Genomic DNA, 15,135 nt, shown 5'->3' with positions numbered 1-15,135 from the left:
GGCAAGGACAGTGTCCCAATCAGAGCGTGTACTCGGGGTTGGCGTCAGGCCTGGGCCTCCCTGGCCTCAGATGTTTCCTCCCAGGCCCCAGGCCTGAAGCTCCCTCTAACTGCCACCAGGGGGCAGTGGCGCTTGGGCCGGCGGCACAAGTAGGACTTGACTCGGCCCAGCTCCCCCCTCCCCCGCACAAGGACCAGCTTCTCAAATGGTCTGCCTTTATTATGCCAACAGAAAAAAATTCCCCGAGTGTAAACAGAAGAAATGTGCTGGTTAAGTTACTCATCATTATCTTATTATTAACAAAATAAAGCACTATCTATGTTTACAGTCATAAAAAAAGAAACAGCCTGGAGAGAAGTTGGGCTTTGGGGAGGGGAGAGGTGGGGAGAAGATGGGGGACTCCACACCTGCCCCTTCCCACCCTGACCCACCTGGATCTTTGGAGTCAGGTGTAATAGGATTTACTTTTCTTGGGGAAATAACCTGTGAAAGTGAACAGGGGCAGAGGCAAGTTCTCCAGTGTGTGTGTGTGTGCGCGCGCGCGCGTGTGAGTGTGTGTGTGTGTGTGTGCGCGTGCGCGCGCGTGTGCATGTGCGCGCGTGTGAGTGTGTGTGTGTGTGTGTGCGCGTGCGCGCGCGTGTGTGCATGTGCGCGCGTGTGAGTGTGTGGGTGTGTGTGCGCGCGTGTGTGCGTGTGTGTGTGTGTGTGTGTGTTGGGGGGGAGGCAGGTGGAGGGCAGAGCTGGGAGGAGAGGGGAGGGGGGGATGGAGTACCAGTCTTCTCACCACCCCACCAACCCCTTCCAATAATGGAGAGCCTTCCCATCCCCTGCTCAAGAGGGAGGAATGGAGACCAGCTACTATGGGAGCCCCGTTCTCCGGGGTTTCTGTCACTGACAGGAAAAGGGACACCTTCAATCCTCCTGACCCCACGTCTGGCACACAGATTAGGGGACCAGGGTCTGGGGCACCAGGACAGAGCCCCTTGGAAGCTGAGCACATTCCCATGCTGCTGAGCTAAAAATGGCTTTGTGGGAACCGACCAGCAGAGTAAGGTTAAAGGGGCAGGCGTGGGAGGTCGGGGAGGCTGGTAGGCCCAGGGGCAGCCCAGGGGCCTTCGAAGACCCAGAGTGACCAGCAGGCAGAGGGGCAGAGTCAGACACTGAAGGGAGAGAGACACAAACGACCCTGCAGACAGACAAGGACAGAGAGAAACACACACAAGGATGCACAGAACCTGAGACACCCAGACTGACAAAGAGGTAGCAATTTGGGGACAAAGAACACAGAAAGAGGCCCCCAGAGAAGCAAGAGTGGCATCAATAGACACACCCGCAGGAACTCAGCAACAGTGCCTGGCACATAGTGGGCACTCAATAAATACCTTGTGCAACAAATGACCAGATGAAAACACGTGCGCACGTGTAACGTGCGCATGCAGCACACACACGCACACAGCAGCCAGAGGCACAACAGGCTTGGCAAAAGATAAAGACGGAGGGACAGCCAGATCTTTCTGCACAAAGTACAAAGTGATCCTGGTGATAGAGCAATCTGGGGTGTATGGGAGGGGTGTTGGTCCCATGGTGGCTGGTCCAGCCAGGACAAGAAGGGAAACAAAGCGTGTGGCACCAGGGGGACAGGTCTGGAGCTGCCATACCCCTAGGGCGGGCAGACCTGCAGGAAGGGAGGGTCATACAGTGTCCCCTGGCTATGAGCCCCAAGGGCCAAGGAGCTCAGCCATCGCCACCGTGCAGGTCCTGCCCACCTAGGCCAACAGCTGCTCAGTTGTGCCTGCAGGTGTGGTCGGGAGGGGGCCTGTATCTACAAGTACACAGCTGTGCCATCTCCCAGGCATGCCCAAGTCCAAGTACCAACAGAGTCCAGGCCGGCTGGCTGTGCCCTTCGCTCGGGGCCAGGTCTTCCCCAGGAGGAGGGCCAGGCCCACCCGGCCGAGATCAGTCCGTGAGCACCACCAGCTCCCCGTCACTCTTCTCCTCGCCTTCCGAGTCCTCGTCCTCGCTGTACCGGTACATCTCACCATCGGCCACCGAGTGCCTGTCCTCTGTGGCCTCAGCCTCTTCTCTGAGGCTGCAGGTGTTGACGATGACAGGCATGTTGGGGTCCAGGCTTCGGGGCACATAGTGTTCCATCAGGGGCTGTGCCACCCGAGGGTACAGGACATCTGAGGAGCTCATCTGCACCTGGCCAGCCTGAGGGCTGAGAGGCAGACAAGAGGTGGGTTCCAGAGGCACCTTCACTTCCACCCCCGAGGCCTCTTCAGGCCATGCCCTCTAACTCCACACCCTTTTGGCTCCGAGACACGCACTCTGCCCCCTGGTCTACTTTCTAATGGCCACAATCATTATCAGCTACAGCCCCACACAACATGCAGTCTTAGGGGCCATGGGTGTGTTCAAGATATTCCTGGAGGACCGTGTGTGAATCCCATTTTTGGAAATCGTACATTTAAATGCCTGTGTAAAGGAATCCACTAGGGTGCTTGCTTTGGTCAAGTCAGGACTCCTCTACATGATGAGTACCTCGATTTTTAGTACCCATGAATTTTTATTAAGTTTACCAGAAATGCGGTCCACAGGCACGTTTCCCCTGGTGCACGCCCGCCTCCCACACGCTCACCAGGTACCCACCACAGTCACAGTCACCCCTGCACTCACACACACAGGCCCAGCCACACACACACAAGGCTCTCTCACACACACCTCCGCCCACATACACTCACACAGACAACAGACACACATGTGCAGCACCCCTGCGGTCGGTCACACACAAAGGCAAGTCACGCGCTACCACGCAGCCACTCACGAGAGCTGCACACATCCATGCACATGCACTCATGGCCTCAGCCGCCTGGGGAAGGCTGCTCACGCGGTCATGTAGCTCTGGCGGGCATCCTGGCGTCGGGTCCTCATCAGGGCCTTGTACTCGCCCACTCGCAGCCGCTTGCCCTCCACAATGCAGGTGCGCTTGGGCCTCGGCTTGTACTTATAATCAGGATACTTCTCCAGGTGCTGCCGGCTCAGTCTTGCCTGCTCCTCGTAGTAGGGCTGCTTCTCCTGGTTGGTCATGGACTTCCAACGGGAGCCTGGCCCAGCCCCCAGGGCCAGGCAGTCAGCTCCGGGCTCTGCCGACCACCCCCAGCCCCCTGTAGGTGCCAATATATTTGGTCACCAGATATACGTGTAAGCATTTCGCAAGGACCTGGTCCAATGTGGTTGCTCCTTGGATGTCAGAGCAAATGAATGAAGGACGTGGGCATGTGTACGGCATCCAGTTGCCAGCTTAAGACACAGCACCCACCCATATCCCAAAGTACCCAGCAACCTCTGAGAGGCCTCTAGTCTGCCCGCTTTGCATAAACAAAAGAGCAGTTATCCTAGGCCCCCAATAACAGAGACAGACTCCCTGCTCAGGACAAAATACACGGGGTCTGTATCCATAAGAGACTTGCACAGACATCGGAGAAGCCTGTCTTAAAAACAACCGCCCTCTTCCAGCCCCACCTGCCCTGCCCTACCTCCCCCTCCTTGGCCTCCATCAGGACACGTCATTTAAAAAACCTTTCTACTGACAGCCCAAGAACACCAGTCTATCCTAATTCCTGCCGGAGCCAGCTCCGAGGCTCTGGGCAAACAGTGGAACAGGTTCTTTAGGGAGAGACGGGGAGAAGAGCTCTCTCTCACATTCTCATTCATCCCCCCCCCTTGTTCTTGAGTGCAGGTGCTAGCAGAAGAGCCCTACAATGGTATAAGACCCCAGGACCCAGATGCCCCACATCCCACCTGACTCGCACACCCCATCAGATTCCACTGGAGTTCAACATGGCGTGGATATCACCGAGCAGACCCTCAGTAGATCCAGCTGGCTCCTGCAACTGGGGGCCTGCTGCACCACGGCTTCTGGAGCCCCTACAGCTGCCGCAGACCTTCCCCACGGGCCCTTACCGAGGATTTTGCTGATGCTGGAGTTGTGCATGTCTGGGAAGGCTTGGAGGATCTTCCTCCGCTCGTCCTTGGCCCACACCATGAAGGCGTTCATGGGTCTCTTGATGTGGCTACTGTTCCGGGACTCCGGGAAGTGGCGCGAGCCTAAAGGACGGGTGGGGTAAGGGGGCAGAGGTCTGGGGTAAGGAAAATCCTCTAGGGCCAGCAGAAAATGTCCCATACTTGACCACTAGGGGGCGCTGGGGGGGGGACCACAGGGCCCAGGGATGGCCAGCAGCAAGATGTCAGCAGAGGCCCAGGGAGAGAGAGATACATAAGGGGACTCCACAGACAAAGGGAGAGAAGGGATGGAAGACAGAAACAACCTAACCCGCCATGGCCCTGGTGGGAAGCAGAAGTGAGCTCTCCTGCCCATCAGCCCAGTGCCCAGAGCCCTCACCGTCCACATCGCAGCCCAGCATGGCTTCCTCCAGTGGGTGCACACAGCTCTCCTCCAGCCGCTCCTTGACTGGGGACGTGTCCAGGCTGATGAGGTCCTGGGGTTGACAGGGGCAACCTATATATCCGCCTCTCTATGTCAGCCCACTTCTGCTCCCCCACCCCTCACTTTGGTGGCCTCGCTCTGTGTCTACTTCCCCTGGCCACCATCTGTTCCCTGCTCCCAGCACAGGGGATTGGGAGCCCATACCTTACGGAAAGGGGTGTTGGGGGAGCTTTCCAAGGCCGCACTGTGACCATGCAGCAGCTGTCGAGCATCCTGGATGGCCTTGGTGACAGCGTCCCCGTCACCAAGGAAGCCTATGGGGGTAGGAAAAGAAGAGAAGGGAGGGGAACCGAGGGGTCACCCCAGTTTGTGCCTTGCCCCTCCCCAGGGCTGTTGCACTGCACCTCCCCAAGGGGGCGCCATTTACACTGGCTGTTGTACCAACAGACTAGAAATGACAACAGCACCCCCTGAAATTGTGCAACCCAGTGACCTGAATCCCTGAGGCCAGGGTGCCCAGACAGATATGATGAGGGAGAGGAGGACGGGGCTCTTCTAAGACACTGAATGCTGAAACTAAAAGGGGCCGAGTGGTGCAAGTCTAACCCACAGAGGGGAAGTGTCATGACCAAGGTCATATCATGCCCTCCATCTTGACTCTCCCCTAGAAGAGGGCTGAGGGAAAGGTGTGGGAGGAGTAGAAAGCTTACCCAAAGGCAGGCTGGGGGGGCTGGACTGCAGGTCCCGTGTGGGGGCCCCATGGCTTGGGGGGCGGGGTCCACAGTTGCTCATCTTCAGGCTGGGGGAGCTGGAGGTGTTGGGCAGCTCGGGGGCCTTGGGCTTGGCTGTGAGGTTGAGGGGCTGAGAGGGCTCCTAGGGACGCATCCAGAGGTCAAAGAGTGAGAGACACCAAAGGAGACCCCCCCACAGAGGGACAGAGGGGACAAGGAAACCCAGAACAGACAAGGCGGCAGCCAGCCGTCCCAGCTAGGGTGGGAGCCCCAGGCCAGTTGGGGATGGGGGAACAGTACCTGCAGGGGGTGGTGGGCGGCCATGGCCCCCGGCCTCTTCACAGCTGGGGCAGAGGGGCTGTGTAGCAGCTGCAGCGGGTACTCCACTATGGAAAAGGCAGCAAGGAGAAAAGTCCTGGATGAGCACAGAACAGCAGACACCCTGCTTGACGAGGTCCCAGCAGCACACAGCGGACAGAGGCTCAGAGCTGGCCCAGCGTGCTTCCGACCACTGCCCTCCCTGGCCTCGAAGTGCTGCTGCTGAGGACCTCCTACGCCCTCGCCCCCAACTGCATATCCATCAGCACTGTCCCCGTCCCACCCTTCCCAACCCACTGAGCCTGGAGTCCCAAACCCAAGTTAAACAAGAACAGGGACACTATCTACTCATGCTTTGGAAACTTCTCTTTTGTACCTACTGTAGGCGGGGTACAAAAGCAGCTACCTCTTGTGTAGCCTGTCTCCTGTGCGTTATCTCACAATAAGCCTGAGTGTGTGGTATGTAGTAGGTACTCAATGCATCATTTCTTTTTACAGATAAACTGAGACCTGGAAAAATTAAATGGGTGGCCCGCAGTGAATCAATGGGAACACTGACATTTGAACCTGGGTCTTCTAGACGCCACAGCCTGTCCTCTCCCCTCTGTAGAGCACGTTCTCTCTCTTCTCCCTCGCCTACCTCACTCTCCTCCACCAGGCCCAGCATCAAGGGGTTGACTCTCAGGTGGAGAGACAGCCGTGTATACAAATCACTAAACGGAAGGCCTGTGGTGATATGGGCTGTGTGGGTAGCATTCGAGAGAACTTTGTTCCAGACGGAGGAACTGGAACAGGCTTCCTGGTTGGGGGAGGGAGGGGGGGCAGACGGGGTGGTGGGTTATGAGAGCTAGATGTGGGGCATGAGACTGGCATGTGATGGGCAAGGTGGCCTCACGGCCTATGAAGGCTGAACTCAGGAGTCTGGACGACTCCAGGCTATAGGCAGGCGCCATCTACCACGCCACTCACTCCGCTTAAGGAAGGGGCATCTGGCAGCCCGCAGGCCCCCCGCTTACTATAGAATTCTGGAGCAAATGAAGCAGGTGGCAGCCTGGCCAGTCCAGGTCTTCCACAGCTCAGTTCCGATCTCCCTCGCCCGGAAAGTACATGGCCCCTCCTCTGCCCAGTCCCCTGCCCTCACCCCTGCGGGTCTGCTCCATGTTTACGTGGAGCTGTAACCGTTTGTGCTGTTGCCCTGTCCCTCCCGTTCAACCTTTCGCCTTCCCAGTCTCGCCCTCAACTGGGATCTTCCCTCAAGCAGGAGTCAGTGGAGCTGACCAGTGAACTGTGCCCTTGGCCCCAGGCTTGGTGGTGGACCCGTGGGAGCTCATCTGTTCCCCATCCTGGGGCCATTATGGGCAGCATCTCTGCCCTGTCCCTGTGACCATCCACAAGGACTCAGTGATCATGGCCTAATAATTCTCCCTCTGCCGCCGTCCCACTGTCACTGCCCTTGTTCAGGCTGCCATCCCCTAGTGCTAGCATCACCTCAACAGCCCCCTACCTAGTTCTGCCTTTAGTTGGTACCCCTCCCTCCCCTCTGACACACAACCAACATGACAGCACATCCTCTGCTCAAACATTCAAGCACACCCCACATTCTACAAAATGTATCCTAGATCTGTGCTCAGTCCCAACTGCCCGTCCCAGCCATGTCCCCACTACCCTGTTATGCGCTCCCCTCAACTCCGGCTTCCTCCTCAGGCTCCAGGGCCTCTGCCTGGGCCACTTTTCCTGTGCCCTCTACCCTCAGCTCCCAGCTCCATTCTTCTCACAAGTCCACACTCCCAGGACCCAGTCAAGCAGCATCTCCCGAAGAACCTTCCCAGAGACTCTGGTTGTTGCCATACTTCTTTCTCCCTTCCAAGACTGTCAATTCATTCCTGGAGCTGCAAGTCTACCTTTTATATGCCCATGGCCACCCAGCAACTCTACAGCATCTGACATGTGGTCGGTGCTCAGTCTGTGTTCACTGAGTTTCAGTGACGGGGCAGAAGGTAGGAGTGACATGGTCGGGGCAGGAATAAAACTATGAATTTGGGAGATGTATAAACCTCAGTTAATGTTCAAAATATTAATACTCTGGTACAGTAAATGTGCCAGAACTGGGGAGACTAGACCTAGATTGGCCACATCTGCTTATATCTGGAAAGCACTTTATGGTTTTCAAAGTGCTATTTTTCATTCTTTCAGTGACGCTCAGAAACAAGGGGTTATTCTTTCACTGGACATATCCCAAACCAAGGCCCAGAAAGTCCACACTGTAAATTAATGGATGAAAGCGGTTCTGGGCCTCCCTCCCTGACCTTGGGACAGCCTCAGTGGCGGGACCACCCACCCACACTCACCTGGTTTGCAGGGGATTGGCTGAATGGGCAAAGCCAGCTGAGAGTCAGGGGTGACAGGCAGAGGTTGGTGGCTTGGGGGGAAGGCTGGGATCATAACATAAGGCATGTTGACCTGCTGAGAGCAAAGAAACTCTGTGAGTCCCTGGGGGCCCAAACAGCTACCCAGCTATGGTCAGGCCTGGACAGAGGGTGGACCCAGGGATGAGAGGCACAGGCCTGGGGCAGGGACAATCCCCAAAGGATCCATCTGACCCCACACCACCTCCCTGGGCCCCTGTCTACCTGCCCTCAGGTCCCAGATGGGGAGGAAGATATTCTGGGTCCCTCCCTTGAAACAGGGGAAGACAGGAGAGGAGGATAGAGCCCCCTCCTCAGGGTCACGCCTGAGTGATTCTGCCTGTTCCTCCCTGTCCCCAACACCTCTCCAGGCTGCTATCAACCCCTCAGCCTCCAGCTCTCCCATCGCCCAGCCCTCCCCCTCTTGTCACCTGGATCTGCTGCTGAAGGAGGTTGATTTTGTGCTGCTGCTGAATTAGCTGTTGCTGCTGCTTAGCAATCTGGCAAAGGGAAGAGTAGGCAAAGGGGGCATGGGCATAGGCCCCAGAGCCCCATCCCCCAGAGCCTTCCAAGCCCCAATGACACCCTGCTTTCCAGGAGTGCAACCAGGGAGGAGAACTGGCTGGCGTGAGAAGCAGAACAGCCAGCCCTCAGGATTTATTCTCCTTTTACCAGGAGCTCGCCCTCCCCTCTGAGGCCAGGGATGAAGAATGGGCAGGGCCCCTCAGGACCCCTCCACTTCACCCCCTTGCCCCCCGCAAAGGCTTACGAATAGTCAGAGGTGGGAATCCCATGGCCCTGCCGGCAGCCCCCTCCCCCACGGCTCCCAGGCCTCCACCTGCACGGGCTCAGCCTGCCCCCAAGGTGCTCCCCTCTAGGTCCTGACAGACACCTCCCCTGGAAAGAAAGCCAGACCCCAATCGAGGCCTACCTGTTCCTGCTGCTGCCGCGCCAGCTCCATCTGCTGCTGCTGCTTCTCAAAGAGCATGGCAGCCATGTTCTTCTGCTCTGAGTGGGCTGTCAGGAGCTGGTCCCGCAGGGTGGACAGCTGATGGATCATGACCAGAAGCTGGAGTTCCTTCTCTGCCAGGCTCTCCTGCGTCCCTGCTCCACAGTGAAACAACCACCATTGAGAACTTCTGTTTGTCCATCCATCTAGCCGTCCATCCATTTGACATTTTATTGAGCAACTGCTCTGTCCCAGCCCGTCAGGGTCTGAGCAACAGAGGTCATTGATACGCCAAGCCTTGCCCTGGAGGGGCTCCTCAAGTAACAACCAGCTGCCCTAGAAGTAACGATCAGCCACTGATTTCAGCCCTGGAAATGCTGATGGTGGGGCATCTCAGCACCAATCACCTCTTGGACATCCTCGAACGCCCAGTGCCACAGGGTCAGGGTGACAACCAATCCACAGGAGGGGCCCAGCAGGACATGCTCAGGCTTTGGAGCGAGACAGATCAGGGTTCAAATCACCCTTTCAACCCATCCTGCCTGGGAGCTATTAGTTAAGTTATCAACTTTTCTGACCTTGAGGTTTTTTTCATCTATTGGGCTGTCGGGAAAGTCACGACGCATTTTTTCTATTGTTTTTCGTTGCAAAAATGCGTCGTGACTTTTCCAACAACCCAATATAAGTGAGTGCACTAATTGTCACTTCACAGGGTTCTGCGAGGGTTAAAGGGATAATGAATGTAAAGCTTTCAGTCCAGGATCTGGAACATGTTCCTCAAACAACAACTGTTAGTGCTTCCTCGCCCTCCAATTTAGCTAACGGTCAGATGCAGAAGTGCCAGGCCGCAGACTGTTTGCATCAGAATTACTCAAGGAGCCTTTAAAAATACAGATGCCCCAGGGCCCCATCCTCTGGGGTTCTCATTCAGTGGGGTAGAAGTGGAGCCTGAGCATTTGCATAGTTTTAAAGTGCCCTCTGTGATTGAGACACCCACTTCACTAAGCAAACCATACAAACCTTGACAGACAGCCTTGCAAAGTTCTTAGAATTATCACTGACCCTATCATCCTCAATTATCAGACAAGGTAAAGAGAACGAATGGCAAAACTGGATTCAAGCAGAACAAGTTTAACTACACAGGACTGAATGAACTGATGAAAATGGTTACAATTTTTATGACATTTTTTGTTTGAGATTGCTGATTTTTTAAATCTTTTGTTTTCCACACAAAAGGAAACTTGTTTCTCTTAAACTACCTATGACTTAGCAATTTGGTAAATTATACCTTTGTAAGCAGTATTGAAACGTTTATATTTTTCTCCCTACCTGATTCCTCCAGAATTTTAATAGGTGAGAATTATTATTTTCATGGCATTGTGGTTATTTGCATAAGTTCAGTAAGAATCTGTTCTCCTTGTAACAGGACACAATTAGAAGCTGATTTTATTACCAAGGCTTTGACTGGAATGTCATATTTGAGAAAGATGCATAGACTCAGATATGACCAGTTTTAAGGACTTAAGATTGACTTATGGAAGCCAATAAAACCCTTGGAAATACTGGCCTGGTATCTCGCCTACAGGGTTCCCAGCAGCCTTACCATGTGAGTAAAGCATGTCACTTCTTGGCAGGTGTGGGAACCTCAGGACATCCTGGGAGCCTCAAGAAGAGAGGAACTCACGCAAACCTACAGGTATTGCAGGCGATGCCTGATGGCAAGTCCTTGCCTTGGCTTTTCTGGCCTTGAGAGGCCTTGTTAAATTCACTCTGAAGATTCCTTATGGAAAATTCCAGCTAAGCAGATTTAAAAGAGCCTATCTGGTTAATTACTATTCTTGCTGGATTTATATAAATAATCAGGCCAAGTTTTTGCAACCAGACTTATTTTGCACATAAGTTAGTCCTAATTTGGCTACCTTTGATAAAAATGGGAGTGATTTTAGACAGAAAAATGGTTTCAACAGAAACTATAATATACCTTTGTGGAAATTAGATTCTAGTGCTGTTCACTGTCTTTTGAATTTTTAAAATTTTCTACGTATTACCTATAAACTGGACTGGATCCTGAGTTTTTCTAGTTTTCTTAAATATTTGGCTGTAGTCCTCTGAACTAACTGTCATTTTCCCACCCTTTGACATGGAATCTTTGAGAGCTAAAACTGCTCTTTTCCAAGGCAATGCAAGCTAAAGTTAGACAGCTTGATATAAACTTCAGAGAAATTACCACAACCGCTCATCTATGGACAGTCTTCACGCCTGTTGCAGAAAGATCACCAGAGACATTCAAACTGCAGACCAGGGGAATCTATCAGGCTGTAACGTCTGCCTTCACTCCATCTGAAGATGCTTCGAGCCAGACCTCTAGAAATCTTCTTCACTGGCTGCCTTCAGAACTCAGAAACCAAGATTCTAGTCTACTTCAATCATTAACCTTTGTTTTTCTTTAGTTTCCATAGAGATGCCTCTTATTAAAACTCGATTGCTTGCAGGCCGGCTGAGTGGCGCTATGGTTAAGAACTGGCTTGGGACGCCAGAGGGCCCCGGTTCGGATCCCACATATGAGGGCCAGTGACACTGCCCTCTACAGCTAAGATGCTGAACAACAGCTCGACCTGGAGCTGGGCTGCCGTGAGTCGCCAGCGACGGCGTAGGCTGCAGCCCCTGTGGCAGTGGGTTGCCATGGGCTACCGTGTGTAGTCAGCAGCCAGCGTGAGCGGCCAGCAGCTGCAGTGAGCCGCTGTCCAGAAGCCGGCGACTGAGCTGCCTTGCCCGGGAAGAGTGCAATGATGGTGCCAACTTGGGCCAGTGAAGCAACGTCCCCCACAACTAGACTGAAGAACAAAAGGACAGCAACTTCTCTGTTCCCATCCCCCCAATTCCCCAATAAAAAAAAAAACTTGAACGCTTGCACCATGGGCTTAACTTTGGGAGCTCACCGGCATCCCCATCTCCTGAAATGAGACACAAGTTGAACTAAAATGAACTGGTCTCAAGACTCCGACTGGTTTAACGATAAAACAGTCTATGAGCCCAGCTTGTGGAATGTGAAACTTCCAGGGAAGTTTCAGAGAAGGGAACTGTGGGGGTTCAGAAGGAGACACCCTGAGATGTGCCCCAGTGGTATACAGATTATTTTGAGCTAAAGGCGATTTTAGTTGCAGGCTCAAGAGAAACTTCTGCCCCTCCTTTTAGCTATCTAGAAGAACTTGAATTAGAGGCCTTGACCATAGTAAGAGATTATCAATGATAATCTCTTTTTGACCCACCTCTATGGCAGGGCAAGCTTTTATTTACTAAACATCTGCTCTTCCTATCATCCTGAAGTGACCCTTTGAAGCCCCGAAGGGGCATCACCTCATCCCTACCTCAGCATGGCTTACATTCCCACACGCCCTGTCTCTGAACCTCTCGTGCATGTGGGGGCTGACTCTCTCATGTATGCGACATTCCCATACATATGTATTAAAGTTGGTTACTTCCTATTGCTAAAAAAAAATAAGAAAACGAAAAAGTGCCCTCTGTGAGTGTGATCAACCACATCGGGAAAATTATCACTCTAATGACTTCACTAAGCAGCCCTTAGTGAGGTCCTGCGGGCCTAGAATTAATTTTCAGAAGTGAAAGGGAACGTGTGGCTCATTTTATAGTTATATCTGGGAAGTGGAAATGAAATGCCCGAGGTCACAAGGGTCCCTGGGAAGAGCCAAACCCACAGCACCCATGGGATTTGATTCCCTCCGGGCCTTGCTGCCCGGGAATGAGCCAGACTTAATGTCTGGTCCCCAGGTGAGGGGATGTGCTGACCCCTAGAGCCAGGAAGGACCAGAGTGGCACCGGTCAGGTCTGAGGGCACCAAGAACCCCAAGAATGGCCCTATAGGCCCAGACTGCATAGCCAGGCTGGGAGAAGGACGGAGGTTCAGACATCCCTCCCCTGCTCACCCCCATGGCCTTCACCTTTGACATCTTTGGTTTCCACAGAGCTTCTTCCCAGAAACCTCTCCTTCCAGTCACTGGACAGCAGCTTCTCGATGGCTGGCACGACTAGAAGATACCAAAGGGATGAGGAGCACCATTCCTGTCACCTCCCCCAGCCCCGGACCCCTATCTCTAACTAGGGCAGACATCTTACCTTCTTTTAAATTTCGGTTGAAGTCCAGCTTCTCCTGGCTTCCAGAAGCAGCCTCGGAGCCTCCTGGTCTCTTGGGTTCCAGAGACCCATTGCTCTCTGGTGAGCCGCAATCCTGTAAGACACACTGAATGTCACTGTCGCCTCCAAGAGAAGTGGGGGGGGGGCCAGACAGCAGCAAGGGCTGAGCACCCCAGGTACATAGACCCTGAAGGAATCCCAGAGTCCACTGGCCCCCCACGTAAGACCCTCCCTACCTCCCCTATCTTTGCTCTGGCTTCGCCTGATATACTGAAAAGACAAAAAGGTTTAAAGACAAAAGACCTGGCTCAGTCAAGGCTCAGTGACTCACAAGGTGCTTGATCCCACATGAATCCCTGAACTTCTCTGAACCTGATTTCCCTCTGTTGAAAATGGAAATACTCATACCTCCCCGGTCACAGGATTGTGCTGGGATCAGGGAGTTAATGCATGTGGATGAGGTTTGCCACTGCAGAGCAGGGGCTGAAAGCCAGCTCTTATTATTCCTCACCCCTCCTGCCAGGCCGGTCACTCCCAAGGACCCCACTCCGCGCGTCCTTAAGACACCATCCCCTCTTTCTTCTTCTCATCTGCGTTCTCTCCATTCTTTAAGGCCCAGCTTCAGACCCTACTTCTCCAGGAAGTCTTCCTCCATCACCATCCAGCCTCCTAACCCTCTCCACACACTCCTCCAGGATGCAGCCTTCCTCAGAACCCTAAAACTCTATTTTCACCTCATTTGGCTTTCCATTATATACTCCTTTTTTAAATCTCTTTATGGATTCATAGAATTTTTTTTTTTTAAGATTGTATTAGGGAATTGGGGGAGGGGAACAACGTTGGGGAATCGGAGAAGGGGAACAGACAAGTTGCTGTCCTTTTGGTTCTTCAGTCTAGTTGTGGAGGACGTCGCTTCACTGGCCCATGTTGGTATTATCATTGCTCTTCCCAGTGAGGCAGATCGGTTGCCAGCCATTGGATGGCCGCTCACGGCAGCTCATAAAAGCACATGCCAGCTGCCGGCCAGCCCCACTGCAGCCTACGCTGTTGCCAGCGACTCACGGCAGCCCAGCTCCAGGTCGAGCTGTTGTTCACCATCTTGGCTGTAGAGGGCAGTGTCACTGGCCCTCATGTGGGATCTGAACCAGGGTGATGCTGCTCAGAGCTGGGGTTCCAAGCCAACTCTTAACCAACGCGCCACTCGGCCGGCCCCATGGAATTTTTTAAAGCTGCAAGAATCCTTACTGCTCATGTAATTTCGCTCCTTCGTTTTAAGGATCAAGAATTGTACTGTCTTTAACAGCAATTTAACTCTGGCTTCAGTATTAAGGCTGATTTTCTCAACTCCTATGAAAAAGCTGATAGATTACCTTTACCCTTTGAGCAGCTAGCGGGGTGGGTGCCTGCCTGGCCTAGTGGAGAGGGCAAGGGTGGTGTGGTGGGGACACTGGTGGGACACTGAAAAGTGCTGGGTCACCTGGGCTGGAGCCTGGGGGTCAGCACAATCCTGGGTGGCCCGGGCTGGGTCTCCGGGCTGGGGTTCAGCTGCAGCGGCCGAGCCCTGGGGGGCTTCGTTGCAGGGCCCCTTCTTCTCCTCTGACTTGACAGTACAGTTCACCATGGTGCCACCGCCATCCAAGGCCAGCTGGGCAGGGCCGGGGCTCCTCATGGACATCCTAAGAGAGGAGGGGCACAGTGAGCACGGCGTGTCCTGAGGCCCAGGAGGAGCAGCGCCACCCGCCGCCGTCCTCCAACTCCAAACAGGAACACAGGCGACAAAAGCTCCCATCGGGGACCCACAAGAGAAAAACTGAAAAGTTTCTTCTGACTTTTTTTTAATCGGAAGCTGTAGAGGAGATTGGGCCCAGCCTTTGGCACCCCCTGCCGGTTGCAGTGTTGGGGCTCGTGGCTGACGGGTCCATCTAAGGAGGCCAGGATTGTTAAGTGGCTGTTTCTGGGCCCAACAAAGCCAAGGTTATACATACATGTATGTGTATGTTTGTGTGCATACATATTTGTCATTAGTTACCAAAATTTAAAAATTAAGAGGTTATCATAAAAATCTTTGAACTTCTCCCGAACTTGGTCTGTGGCAACAATTGGCTAGAAATGAAGTTCCCCTTATGGCAGCGG

General features: G+C 53.7%; 1 protein-coding gene across 3 annotated transcripts in view; it reads right to left on the bottom strand.

The window, feature by feature from the left end:
- Positions 1-696: 696 nt before the first annotated feature.
- The window catches only part of SOX13 (SRY-box transcription factor 13), a 56,029-nt gene continuing 41,590 nt past the window's right edge, over positions 697-15,135 (bottom strand). For 2 of the 3 annotated variants that reach the window (XM_019649683.1, XM_019649685.1), the window contains exons 2-14: positions 14,480-14,678; positions 12,985-13,096; positions 12,810-12,896; positions 8,833-9,005; positions 8,333-8,401; positions 7,845-7,959; positions 5,479-5,564; positions 5,158-5,320; positions 4,652-4,761; positions 4,403-4,499; positions 3,964-4,107; positions 2,888-3,104; positions 697-2,218 (exon numbers count right to left, since the gene is read on the bottom strand). In XM_019649683.1, coding sequence (XP_019505228.1) covers positions 1,957-2,218; positions 2,888-3,104; positions 3,964-4,107; positions 4,403-4,499; positions 4,652-4,761; positions 5,158-5,320; positions 5,479-5,564; positions 7,845-7,959; positions 8,333-8,401; positions 8,833-9,005; positions 12,810-12,896; positions 12,985-13,096; positions 14,480-14,677 — 1,833 coding nt within the window. In that variant the 5' untranslated portion in view covers position 14,678 and the 3' untranslated portion in view covers positions 697-1,956. The remainder of the gene's footprint in view (positions 2,219-2,887; positions 3,105-3,963; positions 4,108-4,402; positions 4,500-4,651; positions 4,762-5,157; positions 5,321-5,478; positions 5,565-7,844; positions 7,960-8,332; positions 8,402-8,832; positions 9,006-12,809; positions 12,897-12,984; positions 13,097-14,479; positions 14,679-15,135) is intronic. The other variant, XM_019649686.1, reaches the window with a different exon arrangement.

Source organism: Hipposideros armiger, unplaced genomic scaffold, assembly GCF_001890085.2.
Source record: "Hipposideros armiger isolate ML-2016 unplaced genomic scaffold, ASM189008v1 scaffold_134, whole genome shotgun sequence".
In the NCBI taxonomy this organism is placed as follows: domain Eukaryota; kingdom Metazoa; phylum Chordata; class Mammalia; order Chiroptera; family Hipposideridae; genus Hipposideros; species Hipposideros armiger.
This window is presented reverse-complemented; position numbering and strand designations above follow the sequence as displayed.